Source organism: Elgaria multicarinata, chromosome 9 (assembly GCF_023053635.1).
Source record: "Elgaria multicarinata webbii isolate HBS135686 ecotype San Diego chromosome 9, rElgMul1.1.pri, whole genome shotgun sequence".
NCBI classification, from domain to species: Eukaryota; Metazoa; Chordata; class Lepidosauria; order Squamata; family Anguidae; genus Elgaria; species Elgaria multicarinata.
In genome coordinates this window covers 35,781,582-35,799,105 of record NC_086179.1, presented here as the reverse complement: position 1 = coordinate 35,799,105, position 17,524 = coordinate 35,781,582, and the positions used below count along the sequence as shown (strand labels likewise).

The following is a 17,524-nucleotide window of genomic DNA, read 5'->3' as shown; positions in this document are numbered from 1 at the left end:
CAATTTTCAGATGTTGCTTTTACTTTGGCATAAAGGTAGGGTTGTGGGGCTAAATCCAGTGGCTCATAAAATCTAACTCCAAACATATGGCTTGTTTAAGCTGTAATCCTATACCCACTTAATTGGGGTAAGGCCCACTGAACTCAATGCGTCACTTATGATGAGACACATACTGTGGTGTTCTAGGATTTGAAAAACTCATAGAGGTCTGTAAACAGCTACAAGCCAGCTAAATGGAACCTCCAAATCCAGAGGCAGTCTAACTCTGTATACCTCATATACCAGATGCTGGGGACAAACAACAAGGGAAGGCTGCTACTTTCATGCCTTTCTTGTAAGATTTCCAGGAGCATGTGACTGACCACTGCTGCGAACAGAACTTCATGGAATCTTGGAGGGAAGCAAGCAGGAGAGGAATTGAAGATCTATGCCCTCTCTGCTGTCAGCTGACTCACCAAATGATTCACACAGGCATGGTTCGTCTTTTTCTAATCCTAAACCTAGGCCCCCAACAAAGCAGCATGAGATGAGCTAAGTGGCAAGAAAAGGGGAGGAACAGCAAGGGGAAAAATACTGTCCTAACTAAGCCACCCCTTCTTCCCTTGCCTTCTCTCTCCCCCAACCCCCTCCACCACTGTGCTCAGAGGTGGAGTTGGGCAATGAATTCATAGCCCCGTTGGGGGTGAGTCAAAAAGAGAGCTGGACAATCGATCTTTCATTTACAGATCTTTAATTCTTATACTGTCTGAGTGAAACACACAGGCTAGGGAGGATCTTATGCTGAGGTTTAATTGAGTTAAAAACACAGTAGAGGGTGTTCATGACATCAGAAAGGAAAGATTCACGAAAACATACAAAAGGCAACCAATATGTCCCAAACCTGCTTGGGGAGGGGACCCTTGCAGCTGTAATCCTATGTACAACCTGAGAGCCACACTGAAAGCGCGTAGGGAGAACACTGAAGAGATCTGTGCAACCCAAAAGGTTGCATATTCACACACTGACCAATTTTAACCCACAAAATACTTCTCTATATGGCATGCCCTGCTATAGGCTTATGTCGGACTGCTGATAATCACCTCTTTCATGGATACATATTGGCCCTTCACTTCTATGACCGACTAGAAATTCGACTTCAAAATATTTAAGTCGCAATCCTAGTCATGTTTAGACAGAAATAAGTTCTACAATTCCCAGCATCCCCGAATGCTGGGAGTTGCATGATTTATTTTTGTCAAAGGATTTTCCATCCTTAATATCTTTAAATATCTCTCTTCTGTATTAATCATTTTTATTGCATTTCTATCAGTTCTCATCAGTGCCCCATTAAAACACGTCTAGGGTTAGGCTACAACTGTCTCTTAGCTTACTCTCTCACGTTTACGCATAAGAAGGTCCTAACTTCAATGGGGTTCGTTATTGCGCCTTCTGAGGATGTTCGAGTCTTCCCAGCACCCGTAGTTCTTCCTTCCTTCCTTTTTTTTTTTTAGACGGCGTTATCGTTTCTCCCCCATCTCCTCGCGAGGATTACGCTATGTGTACGTATACGTCGTTACGCTTTAGAAAGCTTACGTGTAAAAGCATTGGTCGGGTACTTCCAGGCGGCGAGGAGATAAATAGCGCATGCGCGGTCTTCTACTTCCCTTCTGCATCGGCTCGGAGACAAAATGGTAGGTGGGAGCGAAGCTCGGGGGAAATTGTAATCCGGTGCCATCCCTTCTGTGGTCCTTTTGACCTTTCTGAAACCCGGTTTTTCTTGCATTAGGATCTTCGCCGTATGTGCCCCGAGAATTATTTTGAGGCTTCCTACGCTGTAGATGGTGTAGGAGTCCTGGGCCTACTCCCGCTCTGGATAACTCCTTGCATGCGTTATTGGCCTGGTGAGAGGCACCCACTCTGCTCTCATATCTTAGATTCCCATGCGAGAGACATAAAATTACGCGTTACCTAAATAGAGAGTATATTGGTGTGTCTGAAGCGAGTTCTCTACCGGTAATCTGAACTGTTGCCTGTCCCATTTTTCAATGCCCTTGAAAAGTAGCATGGATAACTTTATAAAGTTTTCGGATGTGGCTGTTTATTTCGGCCCACCAAGAACCATGGTTAATAGTGGATAGAGAATGGCTCTTAAAATTTTGTTTCTATGTCTAGGATTGTTTCTTGATGGTGTGCATGGTCAGAAACCCCCTAATGGGATGTAAGTTTCAGGAATAAACAGGCCATGCCCACAAACCCAAATGGCCTAGCAGTTTTAGGGCAGTTCCAAAGTGCAAAGAAGCCATTTTAGTCTGTATAGGTTCAAAGTACTTACACTAGTATTTTTCAGAAGCAGATTATCTTATAACATGGAATTAATAAATTAGGGTTGCATGATGGGAGTTGCAGTCCAGTAGATCTGAAGGGCACCCAGTTGGGATGCTGTATGACTTTGAATGAGAAGCTATGTACTGATTTGGGGTGTGAGAGAGGACTTGGATTTTTACCTGATGGGCAACCAGTAAAAGGTGAATGCTTTATGCAAATACTGTTCTGGTCTAAAGCTCAAAACTATTTTTATCTTGGGTTATGACTATAGAAGTTATTACTGACAGGCATGGCAGGCTTAGGCCATGCTATGAACAGGGGAGGGGGAAAAGCTATTTACATAGGGCTGAATCTAAAAGGGCTAGACTGGCCTTGCTTCTAGAGACAAACATTTGATAGGGTTGATTGATTCTTGTGTAACGCTCCACAAGATTTGCACAGATTCTGTAGTATTGCCACACTAAGCCCTTTTTTTTAAAAAAAAAGTCATGCTGGATCAGACCGAAGACCTCGAGTCACACAGTGGCCAACCAGCTACCTGGTTGGCCACTGCAGCTACCTGTGGGAAACCCACAAGCAGGACATGAGCACAATATCACCTTCTTGCTTGTGTTCCCCAGCAACTGGTATGCAGAGACATACTGCTTCTGACATGCATATAATATATAGTCATCCTGACTAATAGATAGGTTAGCCCTGCAAGGCTGGCAGACTTAAAACTGTTGCTTTACACAGATTTCATTGCTATATGCAACTGAAGCACATTTTAGTGTTTCCAAGGGGATTTTGTGAGTGGAGGAATTTTTTATTCCATTTCTAAGGGGGTTGTGGGTTGTCTTAGCCTGAGAAGCACCTGGGTTTGGAAAGTGACTAACTCCTGTTCACATAATGAGCAATGTGTTCTCTTTTTCTAGTCTCACCGCAAATTTTCAGCTCCCAGACATGGATCCTTGGGCTTTTTGCCCCGCAAGCGCAGCCGTCGCCATCGAGGCAAGGTGAAGAGCTTTCCTAAAGATGACCCCAGCAAGCCCATCCACCTCACTGCATTTCTTGGGTACAAGGCTGGCATGACCCACATTGTCCGTGAAGTTGACAGACCTGGATCCAGTATGTATGGCTTCTTTCTTGTGATGTGAAGTAATTTATGAGGAAGGTGATATTGATACTTGGCAATTATACTGTGCCTTAGGGTGCTTCATGTTCTCAATAGTTCTTACAGATATGCCATTATTATTTCCATAATTTGGGTGAAGGACTGAAGATGGGAAATAGTGGTTCATCAAGGCCCATTAGTCCATAGCTGAGGAGAAGTATCCTGAGAAGTACAGCAGGAATATTTTGACTGTCGCTATTGGCCTGTATTATTTCAATTCTTGTTAGGTGGGAGAAAAGAGTGGATAATCTGTCCACCTGTGCTGTGTTCTGTTGCAAAGATCAGGTCCTAGAGAACTTCTTTGTTTCTGTTCCTAGCCTCCACTTAAGTACTACTTTGGCTTCTTAGGTTAGTGTTCACGTTTCAACTTGGGCTAAGAGGTTTAATCTGGCTTCCAGAGTGGGAGTTAGATTCTGCTTAAGTGCAGTTTTTTATAGGTCAGTTACCAGGGAATGTGTTTTAATGCTAATCTGTATTCTGTCTATTTCAGAGGTGAACAAGAAAGAAGTTGTAGAGGCAGTTACTGTGGTGGAAACCCCTCCCATGGTCATTGTGGGAATTGTGAGCTATGTGCAAACTCCTCGTGGCCTTCGTACCTTCAAGACCATATTTGCTGAGCACATTAGTGATGAATGCAAGCGTCGCTTCTACAAGAACTGGTATGATGACTGAGATAGAAGGAAGTAGAATTTGTTAGACTCCCCAGGAAGAATTTGGGAGTTCATCTCGGTCATAGGTCTTTAGAGGAGAGATCAATGGTAACCTTAAATTTTGATCTCATTGGTAGGAAGAGAATATTTGTTAAACTGGAAAAGTGAAAGCTCTGTTGAGTTTATTCATATTGAGGAGTGAGAGTAAAGTTGATGGAATCCCTTGGGTACATGAACACTACACATGATGATTTCCTCGACGGGCGGACATAAAGGAATCGCCTTTGGCGTTTGTTGCTGATTGTCGAGTACTGAGTGTAGTTCTCTATTTAGGGTGATGGTGCAATATTGCTTTCTCTGATGGTGGGAATAAATTTTCAGTGGGTTTCCTGGGATAACCATGCCATAGGCCTTGAGAGAAATTCCTTTCACATGATATATACTGTTGCCTAGTGATTGATCTAGGGGAATTCATAATAATTTCGACTCAATTCGGCATAAACAAATTAAACCATCACCACCCTCAATGAATGGAATGAAAGTTAGGCTTATGTTAAGGTAACATTTAAAAAGGTAAAGTTGATATTGTCAGGCAAGATTGTGTAGTTTCAAATGAAAGTTAAAGGAATTATGTTGAATGTAATGCTCTTCGAAGTATAAAAGTTTTTTTTAGAAACTGATTACAATCTCTTAATAATTCCGAACAGTACATATTTGTGAACTGCCCAGAGAGCTCCGGCTATTGGGCGGTATAGAAATGTAATAAATAAATAAATAAAATATTAATGTCCTTTGGATGAATTTGTGGCAGCTCCACTCAGCTCTGGCAGCTTTGCCTTTGTTTGATGAGCTCCAGGCTCCGCTTGTCGGTGGAAAAGGCTCCTTAGAAGCCGGCAATGAGCCGAAACCAACATCTGTGGCAGCTGCTTCCACTCAACCACCTCCCTGGGTGGGCTGATGAAGGGCTGTGCCAACCCCCCTCTCTGCTCTTCTGCTCCTCCTTGAAGGCATAAGTCCAAGAAGAAGGCCTTTACCAAGTACTGCAAGAAGTGGCAGGATGACGAAGGCAAGAAGCAATTGGAGAAGGATTTCAACAGCATGAAGAAGTACTGCCAGGTTATCAGGGTCATAGGTCACACTCAGGTGAGTCTTGTTTCGTGCAGTACATGTGGATTTACAGTTGTTTGAGTGTTGGTGGCCAGGGTTATGCTGATAGCAGCCACAGGGTCTCATTCTGGTTGACCTGTTCTCCTGACTATTTGTGGCCATACTCACTAGTACCTGTTGAAGAAGGCCACATCTATTTGTGTGCTTAGCAGGGTTCCCCTCATTGTTGATCAAATATCCATATTGTTAAATGCTTACTGAGTTTTTGGGTCCTTCAAATTTTATAAAACAGTTGCCTGGTTTTCTCAAGGGCTTGGAAATTAGGGGTTAAATCTTGTCTGTTGATAAAAAATGGCCTAGGTACAACTATTCCATAAGCAGTTACTCTGCTGACCATTTTTGGCAGGACCTTATTTAGAAGCAGTTATGTGGCTGAATTGGACATAAATATAAATCTTACAAAATCCTAGCAGTTAAATAATGGAATCCAGATTGTGGCAACTGCTCTCTAGAAGCATACCAGGTTTTTTGCGCTTGTTACATCTTTTGCAGGCCCACTTCTGTCCTATTACTGCTGAATATCTTGCAAGCTTAATTACTAACTTTTATACCGAAACAAAACTAGAAGACATAATGGCATTTAGCTGCAAAATTTGTTTGGATTTCTTTGAAGGATTTGTAGTTTGAATATTCACAGGAATCTGTTTAAAGGCTGTTGCTGTTCTGCCTTTAACTTGCAGGGTGTCTTGAATCAAGCACAGCCATGCTGCTGCTTATGGTTGTAGAAAAGCATGCCATCAAGAATATGGTGTGAGATTTTGTGGGGTGGAGTTGGCTTAGAATGCCTTTAAGAAGTATGGTGGGATCAGACAATATGGTGTGAGATTTTGTGGGGTGGAGTTGGCTTAGAATGCCTTTTAAGAAGTATGGTGGGATCAGACAAAATCCAAACCATCATTTAAAATGGTGTAATCAGGTTTTTAAACATAGCAGCATAAAATGACCTTTCATTTTGGGATAATTGAGCTGGAAGTACCCATTGATTTAGGAAAAATCTCAACAGCAAATAAGACTATACATCTTGGCACACGCAGTGGAATTTTACTATTTATCTGGTCCCCAGATGCGCATGCTTCCACTCCGGCAAAAGAAGTCTCACCTCATGGAGATCCAGGTGAATGGTGGCACTGTGGCTGAGAAGGTGGATTGGGCCCGAGCAAAGCTGGAGCAGCAGGTGCCTGTATCAACTGTTTTTGGCCAGGATGAAATGATAGATGTCATTGGCGTCACCAAGGGCAAGGGCTACAAAGGTAACTTGTCCAGCAGGCAACAGTATGCTAAAAATGTAATTACTAAGTGTGTTCCTACAATTCTGTATAGTTTTTTTTGCCTTGCAGTCTCTGGGTGGGGGGAATACGATCTTGTGTCCTCTAGGCAAAAGCTGTTCAGTGATGAGGTCATGGAATATGCACTGGGCACAGTGCCTGATACTCATGAGGAGCCATTCCATGCTGCCTTCCTTCTGAGACCAGCTCAACAAAGTATGGGAGTGGGATTGGTCAATTTAGGGTAGTTATTTCTAAAATCCCGTCCTTTAGTATAGTAATCTTACTATCTTGGGTTGAAGAGGCAAAAGGAAATGAGTAACTTGGTTGCCAGTGATAATTGCAAGGTTACAAAGTGATGGTTCACAGTGGTGGTTAAAACCTGACATTTAGTGGTTTCCCCACAGAATATGGATGCTCAATAAATTAATTGGTAGAGCTGAGTAGTTTTAACAGTGTTTCATGTCTTCTCTTATTCTTAGGGGTTACTAGCCGATGGCACACTAAAAAACTGCCCCGGAAGACTCATAGGGGTCTGCGCAAAGTGGCCTGTATTGGCGCATGGCATCCTGCTCGTGTGGCCTTCTCTGTAGCTCGAGCTGGTCAGAAGGGCTACCATCACCGCACAGAGATCAATAAGAAGGTGAGGATGTACTTTGCTGTGTTCAGCTTTGGACTGGAGTAGTATACAAGTTCTATGTGTTCATAAAGACTTCTACAAAGTTTCAGATGGGTAGAAGGAAATTATTGCAGAAGAGGATAATTTACTTGGCTGGATTTAAGCCCGCAACTTGGGAGTGTAGTGTGCCAAGCTGTTATACTATTGGCGTCACTTAACTTTTGCCCGGTGAGACCACCTGTTGAGCAACTCCCCCGTGAGTAAAGGTCACAGCAGCTGGGATTGTTTAGCTTAGAAAAGAAGAGAATAAGAGGGGACATGATAGAGAGAGACATTTCCCTCCATCTCATAATTCTAGAACCCGCTAACAACAAATCCTCGTAGCAGTTGCCAATGAAACATGTTCCTTGGAAAGATAAGTCTTTCTGATAGGTGCATGTCCGTCAGTGGCCCTCAGACGTTGGCAAGACTTTATAACTACATTTTAATTGCGGTTGCTCTATCTCCCAGCATCCACAGGCGACTTGGGAGAAAAGCATGTTTTTTGCCCATTTGTGCAGGGTAAAACTGGGGGAGTGTCTCCTGCTGCTTGGAAGAAATACCTTCTCAAACTACAGTGGAAATGAGAATTTGGGAAGGGATTTTTGTGGGGACAGGTGTCCTCATCGGAGTGATGGAAGCACTTGCGCCTGGCGAATAGTTTGAAGAGTATTCATTTTCTCTCCCATTTGTTGGTCACATAGATCTACAAGATTGGCCAAGGATACCAAATCAAGGATGGAAAGTTGATCAAAAACAATGCTTCAACAGAGTATGATCAATCTGATAAGAGCATTAACCCTCTGGTGAGTAGTTTTTACAGCATAATTTGGTGTCTAGGCACACAATTGTTGGGCAGGAGTCCTGTGTTGTGTTTTCCTTACCGAAGGAAGAGTCAGTATCCTTCAGGTTACCTCTGAAGGATGCTAGGTATCCTTAACCTACCTCTGTGGCCCTTCATACTTGTATCTGGTGGTTGTCCACCATGAATTCTGTCTTCTGTTTGTGGTAGGCATAAGTTCTGCAGATTCCTTTGGAGGTGAGAAGTGGCAGGAGTAAGTGGTGGGGACATGGGGTATTAAATACTGCCTTTTTGTCTTGTCATACAGGGTGGGTTTGTCCATTACGGTGAAGTGACCAATGATTTTATCATGTTGAAAGGCTGTGTTGTTGGGACCAAGAAGAGAGTTCTCACTCTGCGCAAGGTGAGCAGTGCATGCATATATGCCAGATCAGGTGATAGAGTTGCAGTTGTCTTCCTAGAATATTGTAAAGTATCCAGTAATGCCAACAAGCTAGAAAACTAGTGTGCACATGAACAGCAAGTGAGACACACATGGTAATCCACTTCTCTTCCCTTAGTCCTTGCTGGTACAGACCAAGCGTCGTGCCCTGGAGAAGATTGCCCTGAAATTCATCGACACCACTTCCAAATTTGGCCATGGCCGCTTCCAGACTGCAGAGGAAAAGAAGGCTTTCATGGTAAGAGTGCTTCCTTTCTAATACGTTAGCAATGCCTGTTTGCTCCATATAGCCTTAGCCAGATACAGTGTGTATGAAAGGAACAGATTTAACTGTTCAGGAATAGGGTTTATTCCTTTCTTACGATTTTTGCTACCTGGATAAGCTGGGACTCTGGAATTCTGCTTTCTGCTTAGATAAGGGCTGTATGATGAGGCAATGGAATGATGGCCATCGTGTTTGACAAATGTTGCTTTCCTCCCATGGACCACAAAGTACACAATGCCACTTAAATAGTAAAAAGAGTCTTGTGGCACCATGAATACTTAACACTCTGCTTCTGGCATAAGCTTTTGTGGGCTATAGCCCACTTCATCAGATGCAGTTGATCACACAGTGTTAAGTTGTGATTGTATACTTATAAAGAGTAAGGAAACTGTCTTGTGCTTGTAAATGCAATGGTATGCATTTGTACATTCTTCAAATTAAGGTTTTCAAAAAAATAAATGATTTTTTTCCAGGACTAATAGGCTAGTGGAGAGAGGCAGTACCACCTTCCAATCCTCCTTTTTCTCTCTCCTGATATCGGAGCTTTCCTTAAACACTTACTTTCATAGCAGTGTTGCATCGTATTGAAGGCTAGAAATATACATAAATTAAATAGCATTGACATAGCATTTACCTACAAGCCGTTCTCATGTAGTTTTACTCTTAACTTAAGCTTGAATACATTTGTGCATTTGATGAAAGTCCTCAATCTTAAATTGGTGTTACCTTTATGCTATCCCCAAAATAAGTATACTAGGTGACTTCAGTCTTGTATGGCTTACTTCCTCTTATTCCAAGATTACTGTGGTCCATTGTGGGTTAGTTGCTGTGTATCTACTCAATCTCTTTTGCAGTCTAAGGCATAACAGTATTTACATATGTAAGGACCTAGAAGTCTAGGTTAATCAAATTAAATACAGCACTCTAGGAACCTCAGCAACAAGCAGGCATTAGATGTAGTTCACCAGAAATGTAGGCAGTAGTCCACCAATGACCTATATTCTGTGACCACTAGGTGGCAGCAGATTTCAATGATTGTCTTATGATGTCATATTCTGCCTTTTTCAGAAGAACATTAAAATGTGCTTGCTGGTTAATGATGCATTGTCAGATGGATCTGCTGTGTAGACTGACATGTTCATAATTTTCTTTGCAGGGACCACTCAAGAAAGACCGTATTGCCAAAGAGGAGACAGCTTAATGTCTGGAATATTGTGGTTCTGGCATGTAGTATAAAATAAAGCTACAAATATCAAATACCACTTCTGTCTCATGTTTCATGACTAAGAGCTGTAATCAGTGGTTAGTTGGATTGTGATAATGGTTTAGACTTTAAAGGGTAGAAAATAACATTACTGTTCTATGAGCATAAACCAGTGGAAAGTTACATGGCAAAGACACCCTTATTTCAGTAGAAAGGCTTACATATGTGTTGTAGCCTTGAAGGCATTGTTGCCAGAGTGTGGCTGAGGGAGGGAGGAGTAAGTGGAACCATTCCAATTTCCAAAAGTGAACCTAGGATCTGTCTCTGGAAGCTGTTGCTCTCAGATAACATAAAAATATCAGTTTGGTTTTTAGTAGGAACAGAGGGAGTTACCTTTTTATTTTGAGTGAAATTGTTGGTCTACCTAGCAGTATTGTGAACACATGACTGGCAGTAGAGCGCCCAAGATTGCAAACAAGTCCCTGTTCTATCCCAAGATGCCAGGGACATTCGCATCCAAACCATGTACTCTACCACTGAGTTACTGCCTTCATGTGTAGAGTCCATCTGTACTTCATAACCAATATTGCTGTTCTCTAGAAGTGTATCAGGAGACAAAGTAAACTTTATATTATAAAAGGATGACTGTTGGTACTCTGTTTTTACAGCAACCACAAATCTTGTTCTTACTTGCCTGGACTAGTACATTTCCATGGTAATTTCTTATACACTAGCAACACCCAAATTGGAGCGAGACCATTAGTCCTGTACACTTTGTTCCAAGATGTGGATTATTCCTTTGGCTGTTGCTTGAGGAAAAGGAAAAGCTTAAAATGGTTGGTTTTGTTCTTGCATATGCCAACTTCCTGAATCGCTTGATATGTCCTCAGTGTAGACTGTCTCAAATGCAGCAAGTGCAAACATGATTATGGAGTAAGCCAAGAATTGAGGATTGGGTACTTCTGTCTTGGGGAAAATCCCATTTCAACCTTAGGTGCTACAATCAATGTCAAGGTTACCCAGACAGCCTTACTACCTGCTGTTGGCATTGGTGCTAATGACAAAAGGATATTTCAAAGGAACCAACCAAGCTGCAGCTGGTCTTATCAAGCTCAAGTTGTAATTGTATTAGTTGTAAAAATGGAGTACTGCAAAGACATGTTGGATGAATAGGCATGCAAAATTGTTTCTCCCCCTCCCCTCCCCCCAATTAGTGATGGTGCGTTTAACTTGAGGAACTCACTGCTGTGGGATGTATGCAGATACTAGACTTAAAATTGCCCTGGGTAGGGCTCAAAAGAACATAAGTTTTACCTGGGGTTAGAACATAGTGCTGAAATACATAAGCTAGAAGTCCCTATTCAGCCTCTTCTGCCACAAATTCACTGGGGTCCTTAAGTAAACCACTCTAATACTGCATTTATGCAGTGTGTTTTAAGCACTTGGATTATCTGGGTAAATCTTAACAGTCCTGTAAGGTAAGCCAGTATTTCCAATTTGCAAGTAGGATGCTGGTGGTACATGTGACGGGTCCCTGAACAATAGTGGCAATATATAGCACTTGACTGAGTTGGAATAGATTGAAATGCTGGGGAAAAGTTACTAGCAGGTGGTCAAGAGGGACTTGAGTAGTTTGTAGGAGGTATTCATTCAAAAGATGTTGAGTAACCAGCTCTTTCCATTCCCTGCTCAAATCTTGAGCGGACTTTGAATTTTGAGAAGGCTTAAATTTACTAGTTCTCAGAAGGCTTGAATGCTGTAGATCCAACCTTGCCAATTCAATTCCTTGTAACACAGGACTTGACATTCTGATGCTTCTGATGGACAAGATAGTGTTCCCCATTCTAAGTACAGAAATTAACAGTACAATGTCCACCTCCGGCTATCTTAGGACAGCTCTGTCCTACTAATACCCTGAAAATTCTCACTCCCAGCAATCTGCTACCTGTGGCAGCTGTTCCACTCTGCCCAATAACAGGGCTGGCCTTTGGCCTCAGCAACCAGTAGCCTCAGAGGGGAGCTGCTGGGTTTATTAACACAGGTTCAGATAGTGGATAGGTGTGGAGCCCATGTCATCTGTTCCAATGTTTTGGCCTGCAGGCCAGTAAGATAAGTAAATGTCAAGGTCAATGCCCAAAATGTAGACTAATAAGTGTCTAATGTATGTAAACCGCCTTGATACCATTGATAAAAGGCAATGTATCAATGTTTTAAATGCAGAGTAACCCAGCTCAAGATTTTCTCTACCTTGAGTACATCAAAGCTCCACCTGCTGAGTTTCCACAGTCTGCAAGTCTTATTTGAATCACAGATTTTGAGACACAGATGCTGACTCGAAATACAACTAAGGAAGAGGCTTGTACCAATACTGAGCTTGGAGGACCAGATCTGGCAACTGCATATCTTTCCTCCCAAGTTTTGGTCTGCTCTGATGGCTGTGAGCTTCAAAGATTCCACCCCATTAGGAAGCCACCAGAAAAAAAATATGTCTAAGCCTGCAGTATTTTCCGTAAGCTTATTGTAAGGAATATTGCAACCTTGTTTGCAAGTTACTGCCAGGGGGCAGTGTTGCAGTTAGTGCATGTGCTACCCTTAGGATCTCTATAGACCACTGGTTTCCAGAGATTTCATTTTGCTCATTCCCTTGCTCCCCCCCCCCCCCCAAATGCTGGAAGAAGTTGTATTTGCTGTCTTGCCAGTGTTACGGAGCATAAAATGAGCTTAGTAAGCTTCTTTCTTTGAAATGTTGCTGTACCTGCATATTCTATGAAAGATTATATTGTGAGTGAAACTTTTACCTTTCTTCACTAAAGGGTGTGGTCTCCTTTTTAGCCTATGTACCTAGTAAATGCTCATTCTGTTCTACGTTTTTCTCTGCTGCCTTTATAACAGGAGGCATCAATACTAAATTCTGATCACTTACTATAAAGAAGTATTCTTAAACACAGTGGAACCTCTCACGGACTAAACATGTTTAGGCCCACTAACACCACTTTGATTTATTTACAACTGAATAATATTCTAACACATGTAAAATAGCATAGGTTGGAGCAGCAGCAATAATGGATGAGTTTCCTTGTGTCTTCCAAGGAAGAAATATGAAACTAAGGACAAGGTCCCCAGTAACATCAGTGCTAACACTCAGGGTGTAAGAGGTTTACAACACAACACTGAGCCAGTTAAATTTAAAATTTATAGTAATTAAAAGCACAAATTTGCCAACTAATTTTATATGCCAATAAATTTTACAATATCAGTTTGTGTTAAGTCAATCCAAGGCTTCAAAGCAATGATATCAGTTATGCTAGTTGGGTGTGTTTCCGTTTTGTCACTATAAAGTCTTTGTCAGGTACTCCTGTAGACACAACATCTTCAGTAACAGTGGTGGAGTCTGTTTGGTGACTGATCTTGAGAGTTATCTATACATTCTGGGAATGGTGAGCTGAAAAAAATCAGAGGGATTACCTCACTCTACAAATAAAAGGAAACTATTTTGCCTTTAGTGACCAGTATACCAGTTATCCACACAGGAAGTGAAATTATTGTTTTTCATTGTTCTCCATAACTGAAAACTGTTACTGAACATGTTATGTCTACAGGAGTACCTGACGAAGACTTTATAGAGTCAAAATGGAAACACTGGGATTCCCTAGTCTAGACTGACTGGCATAACTGTATAGTTGTTTTGAAATATTGGACTGATAACACTACTAGCATAATTGATGTAATTGTTTTGAAGTTTTGTATTGACTAACAAACAGTGTAAAATTTATTGGCATATAAAATCAATTGGTGTAATTGCACTTCTAATTGCTATAAATTTTGTATTTAACTGGTCCAGTGCTGTGTTGTAGGTCTCTTACTCCAAAGGGAGAAAGCCATGTCAACCACGGGGAGTGTGCAGCAGGAAGGATACTGAGGATATCATCCACTTGAAATTTTCAAGCACCTCTTGCTTCAAAGAGGCCTGCAATAGAGTGCCTGCATTGGCCAGTGTGCTCAGTTCCATAAATCAGGGTTAGACTGAAGGTAGGTTGGGATCTCCTGGTAGATCTCCAGGTAATTTGCAGAAGATCAGCAAGGGTTTCTACCTCTCACTAACCTAATAACAAAAAGCCCGGTTTTTCTCCTAAATTGGGCTGTTGAAACCAAGAAAGTTTAGGTGGGTTGGGGTAGAAACAGGTAGATGTGTGTGTAAAAAAATTGTGGGTGAACTCCATTTTGTGTACTGAATACCCAATTCCTGGGCTGAGGCTGTGCTCAGGGGCACCTTGTTCCTCAATCCTATGTCCACCTTCCTAAGCCATTGTTATACAACTGGAACCACTTGGTGGACCTTGGTGTTCAAGTGGAAAACAAAGTAGAGGATAAAGCTATGTGTTACCTCCAGTACCAGAGGGAGTGTCCCTTTGTAGTTCAGTTGCAGGGAATCATAAGCAGGAGGGTGTTACTGCACTCGTGTCCTGCTCATGGGCATCCCACGGGCATCTTCTCCCAGGCATTTAACAGCATTTAACAACATATGCTGAGTTCGTTTGTTTTTAACAGACCCCAGAACTATTGTTTTTAAATGGATATTGTTGTTTTTATGCTTTTGATGGTTTTAAACTTTGTATACCTTTTAATGTTCACTGTTTTTAACTTTTGTAAACCACCCAGAGAGCTTCGGTTATAGGGCAGTATATAAATGTAATAAGTAAATAAATAAATCTGGTTCACCATTGTGTGAACAGAATGTTGGACTAGATAGGCTTTTTGCTTGACCCAGCGTGGCTCTTACATTCTTCACTCCAATGCCTAAGGCCTGCCCAGCCCTGTCATAAATGCCTTTTCTTTTTTCCACATGAACACTGATTAAGCATCAACCTAAGAGACTTGGAGGTAACAGGTTTAAAGCCCTGCATATGGAAAATGTTCTCAGAGGGAACTATGCAGTTGATTGCTGAATAGACCAGTAGGTGGTGGTGGTGGTTCTCCCTCTGTTTTTCCTTGCTGCTCTCGGCTGCTTTCCTGTGCCCAGCCTTTCTGTTTCTGCAGTAAAGACAGCATCCTGTGTTTAGGACACTGTCTCCACAGCAACGGGCAACAATCAAGTGAAGTCACAGGCCCGGCCTTTGCTGTAGGCTCAGCTTGGGAAAGACTTGGTACTGAGAAGATGTGGTCAGAGGCTCAGAAAAAGGGCAGAGGGCAAATTGCGGTGTGCTAAACACAATTCCGGAAATTCTCTTCATATGAAATTCTTTGGTTTGCATGTCCTTTTGGTATCCATGCCGCGGTAAAAAGGGATGGATCTTTTGGTTGGTCTTGTAAAGGTGTTACATCAAGGAGAATTTTGGGACGTTTCTTATGGTCATCACAGCTACCTTTGGATTTAATTTTTTTTACTTCAAATCTCTTGGAGTCCCAAAGCATGTTATTAAGTAGTCTTAAACACATTTATTCACAAACAAGGACCACTTCATGTGCTATTTGATTCAATCATGTCTGTATCCTGTACTTCCAAAGAGCTTAAGGATGCTCTATTTGGTAGAGGGGGTGTCTCTCTCTTGTTCTCACAACAGCCCGGTAGGGTAGATTAGATTGAGAGAGAATGACTGAACCCAATCCTTAAACACCATTCTGGTTCGTTTGTACTGAAGTGCCTTATTATAACTTGAAAGCTTCTGATCATTAGGAGGTTATAAACCTTGGAAACCATTCTTATTAAAGAAGAAGAATTTCCCTGCTGGATCAGAGTCCAAGCCTATCTAGCCCAACACTCTTTTGAAACATGCCCTAGAACTCACAAAAGTGTGCCTTGAATGGAGATGGCTGTTTATGACATTTATATCCTGCTTTTTCTTCCAAGGAGCCCGAAGTAGTAAACATGATAATCTCCTTTCCCCATTTTATCCTCGCAACAATCCTGTGAGGGAGGTTAGGCTGAGAAAAATCTTGTCGATTTTTCCTGTATAATATTGCCAGGATTCGATCATTTTTGTCTGTCTCTTCCGCCAAGACGCTTGTTCATGCTCTGGTTATTTCACGGTTGGACTACTGCAACCTTCTTCTCTCTGGCCTTCCTTCTTCTCACATCAGTCCGTTGGTTTCTGTTCACCACTCTGCCGCAAAGATCATCTTCTTGGCTCGCCGCTCTGACCATGTTACTCCGCTTCTGAAATCTCTTCATTGGCTTCCAATTCACTTCAGAATCCAATATAAACTTTTCACGGTCTAGCTCCTTCCTATCTCTCCTCTCTCATCTCACACTATTGCCCTGCTCATGCTCTTCGCTCCTCTGATGCCATGTTTCTCGCCTGCCCAAGGGCCTCTACTTCCCTTGCTCGGCTCCGTCCATTTTCTTCTGCTGCCCCTTACGCCTGGAACGCTCTTCCAGAACATTTGAGAACTACAAGTTCAATCGCAGCTTTTAAAGCGCAACTAAAAACTTTTCTTTTTCCTAAAGCTTTTAAAACTTGATGTTGCGCAGACTTTATACTGTTAGTTTTACCCTACCCTGTGCCTGCTTACCCTACCCTGTACCTGTTTGCATTCTCTTCCCCTCCTTATTGTTTTATTATGATTTTATTAGAATGTAAGCCTATGTGGCAGGGTCTTGCTATTTACTGTTTTACTCTGTACAGCACCATGTACATTGATGGTGCTATATAAATAAATAATAATAATAATAATAATGAGAGTCAGTGTCTAGCCCAAAGTGACTCAATAAACTTCATAGCTGAGTGGGGATGTTAACCTAGTTGTTCTCCCCAGGCCTAGTCCAACACTCTAAGCGCTGTGCCATGCTAATTGATTCGGTGCTCAGATGTATCTTGCCTGTGCGTCAACATGGAGGCTCTGCTTTTAGCTATCAGTCAGGGGTCCTAGTATCAGACCATCCACAAATGTGTCTATTCCAGGAGTGGGCAATCTGTGCCACTTGGCAGGGCCAGCTCCAGACTTCCTGAGGCCCCCCCGGGCAAGACGCCTTCAATACATCCTCTTTCCCTCAGTGAGTCTACCTTCTCATCACCACTCTTACAAGCTGCTATTGTTCCTCATCCTATCCCTCATTTCTAGTAAGCATGTAGGCAGTGGCATCTACTGCTATTCTTTCTCACCACCACTGTGTTGTGGGCTAGAGCGAGAGACAGGTGAACAAGCAGGCAGCCGTGGTGAAGAGAAGAAGCAACTTCAGAGAGTTCTTACTAATGGACCCATGCTGAATGAGGGGCCTTGGCAGATGGCCAGCCATACCCACGCTTGATGCTGGCTTTGCCCTTCTTTCATGCGGCCTGGGGTATCTCTGACAGGCTCTGCCCAAACCTTCACCGTTTGGGTAGAGAGGAGGCAGCATCCTCCCTGCCCAAGGAGGGACAGAAGAGCACTCTGAATGCAGAGCTTTCATAATATCTATGCTTTCAAAAGCCTCCACCACACTCCCCACTGCTCAACTGATTTTCTGGGAAGGCTGAGCAGCAGGGATAACTTTATCTGCAGCACACAACCCTTTTTTCTCTGCTTCTCAGCTGTTTCCCACAGATCATTGGGCTTCATTAATAGAAGTATAGCTTCCAAATCACGTGAGGTACTGGTTCCCCTCTATTTGGCCCTGGTTAGGCCTCATCTTGTGTA

General features: G+C 42.4%; 1 protein-coding gene and 2 non-coding genes across 3 annotated transcripts; all 3 read left to right on the top strand.

Moving 5' to 3' along the window:
* Positions 1 to 1,597: 1,597 nt before the first annotated feature.
* Positions 1,598 to 9,968, top strand: RPL3 (ribosomal protein L3). The gene is made up of 10 exons (XM_063133546.1): positions 1,598 to 1,670; positions 3,219 to 3,411; positions 3,948 to 4,116; positions 5,115 to 5,250; positions 6,338 to 6,524; positions 7,022 to 7,182; positions 7,902 to 8,003; positions 8,307 to 8,402; positions 8,560 to 8,679; positions 9,863 to 9,968. Exons 1-10 carry the CDS (start codon positions 1,668 to 1,670, stop codon positions 9,905 to 9,907), a joined length of 1,212 nt encoding a protein of 403 aa, XP_062989616.1. The 5' UTR covers positions 1,598 to 1,667; the 3' UTR covers positions 9,908 to 9,968.
* On the top strand, positions 5,059 to 5,114 carry LOC134404371 (small nucleolar RNA U82P). Its single transcript, XR_010025877.1, has one exon. It is a non-coding gene; the product is annotated as a small nucleolar RNA U82P (small nucleolar RNA).
* On the top strand, positions 6,655 to 6,747 carry LOC134404369 (small nucleolar RNA U83B). Its single transcript, XR_010025875.1, has one exon. It is a non-coding gene; the product is annotated as a small nucleolar RNA U83B (small nucleolar RNA).
* Positions 9,969 to 17,524: the final 7,556 nt, after the last annotated feature.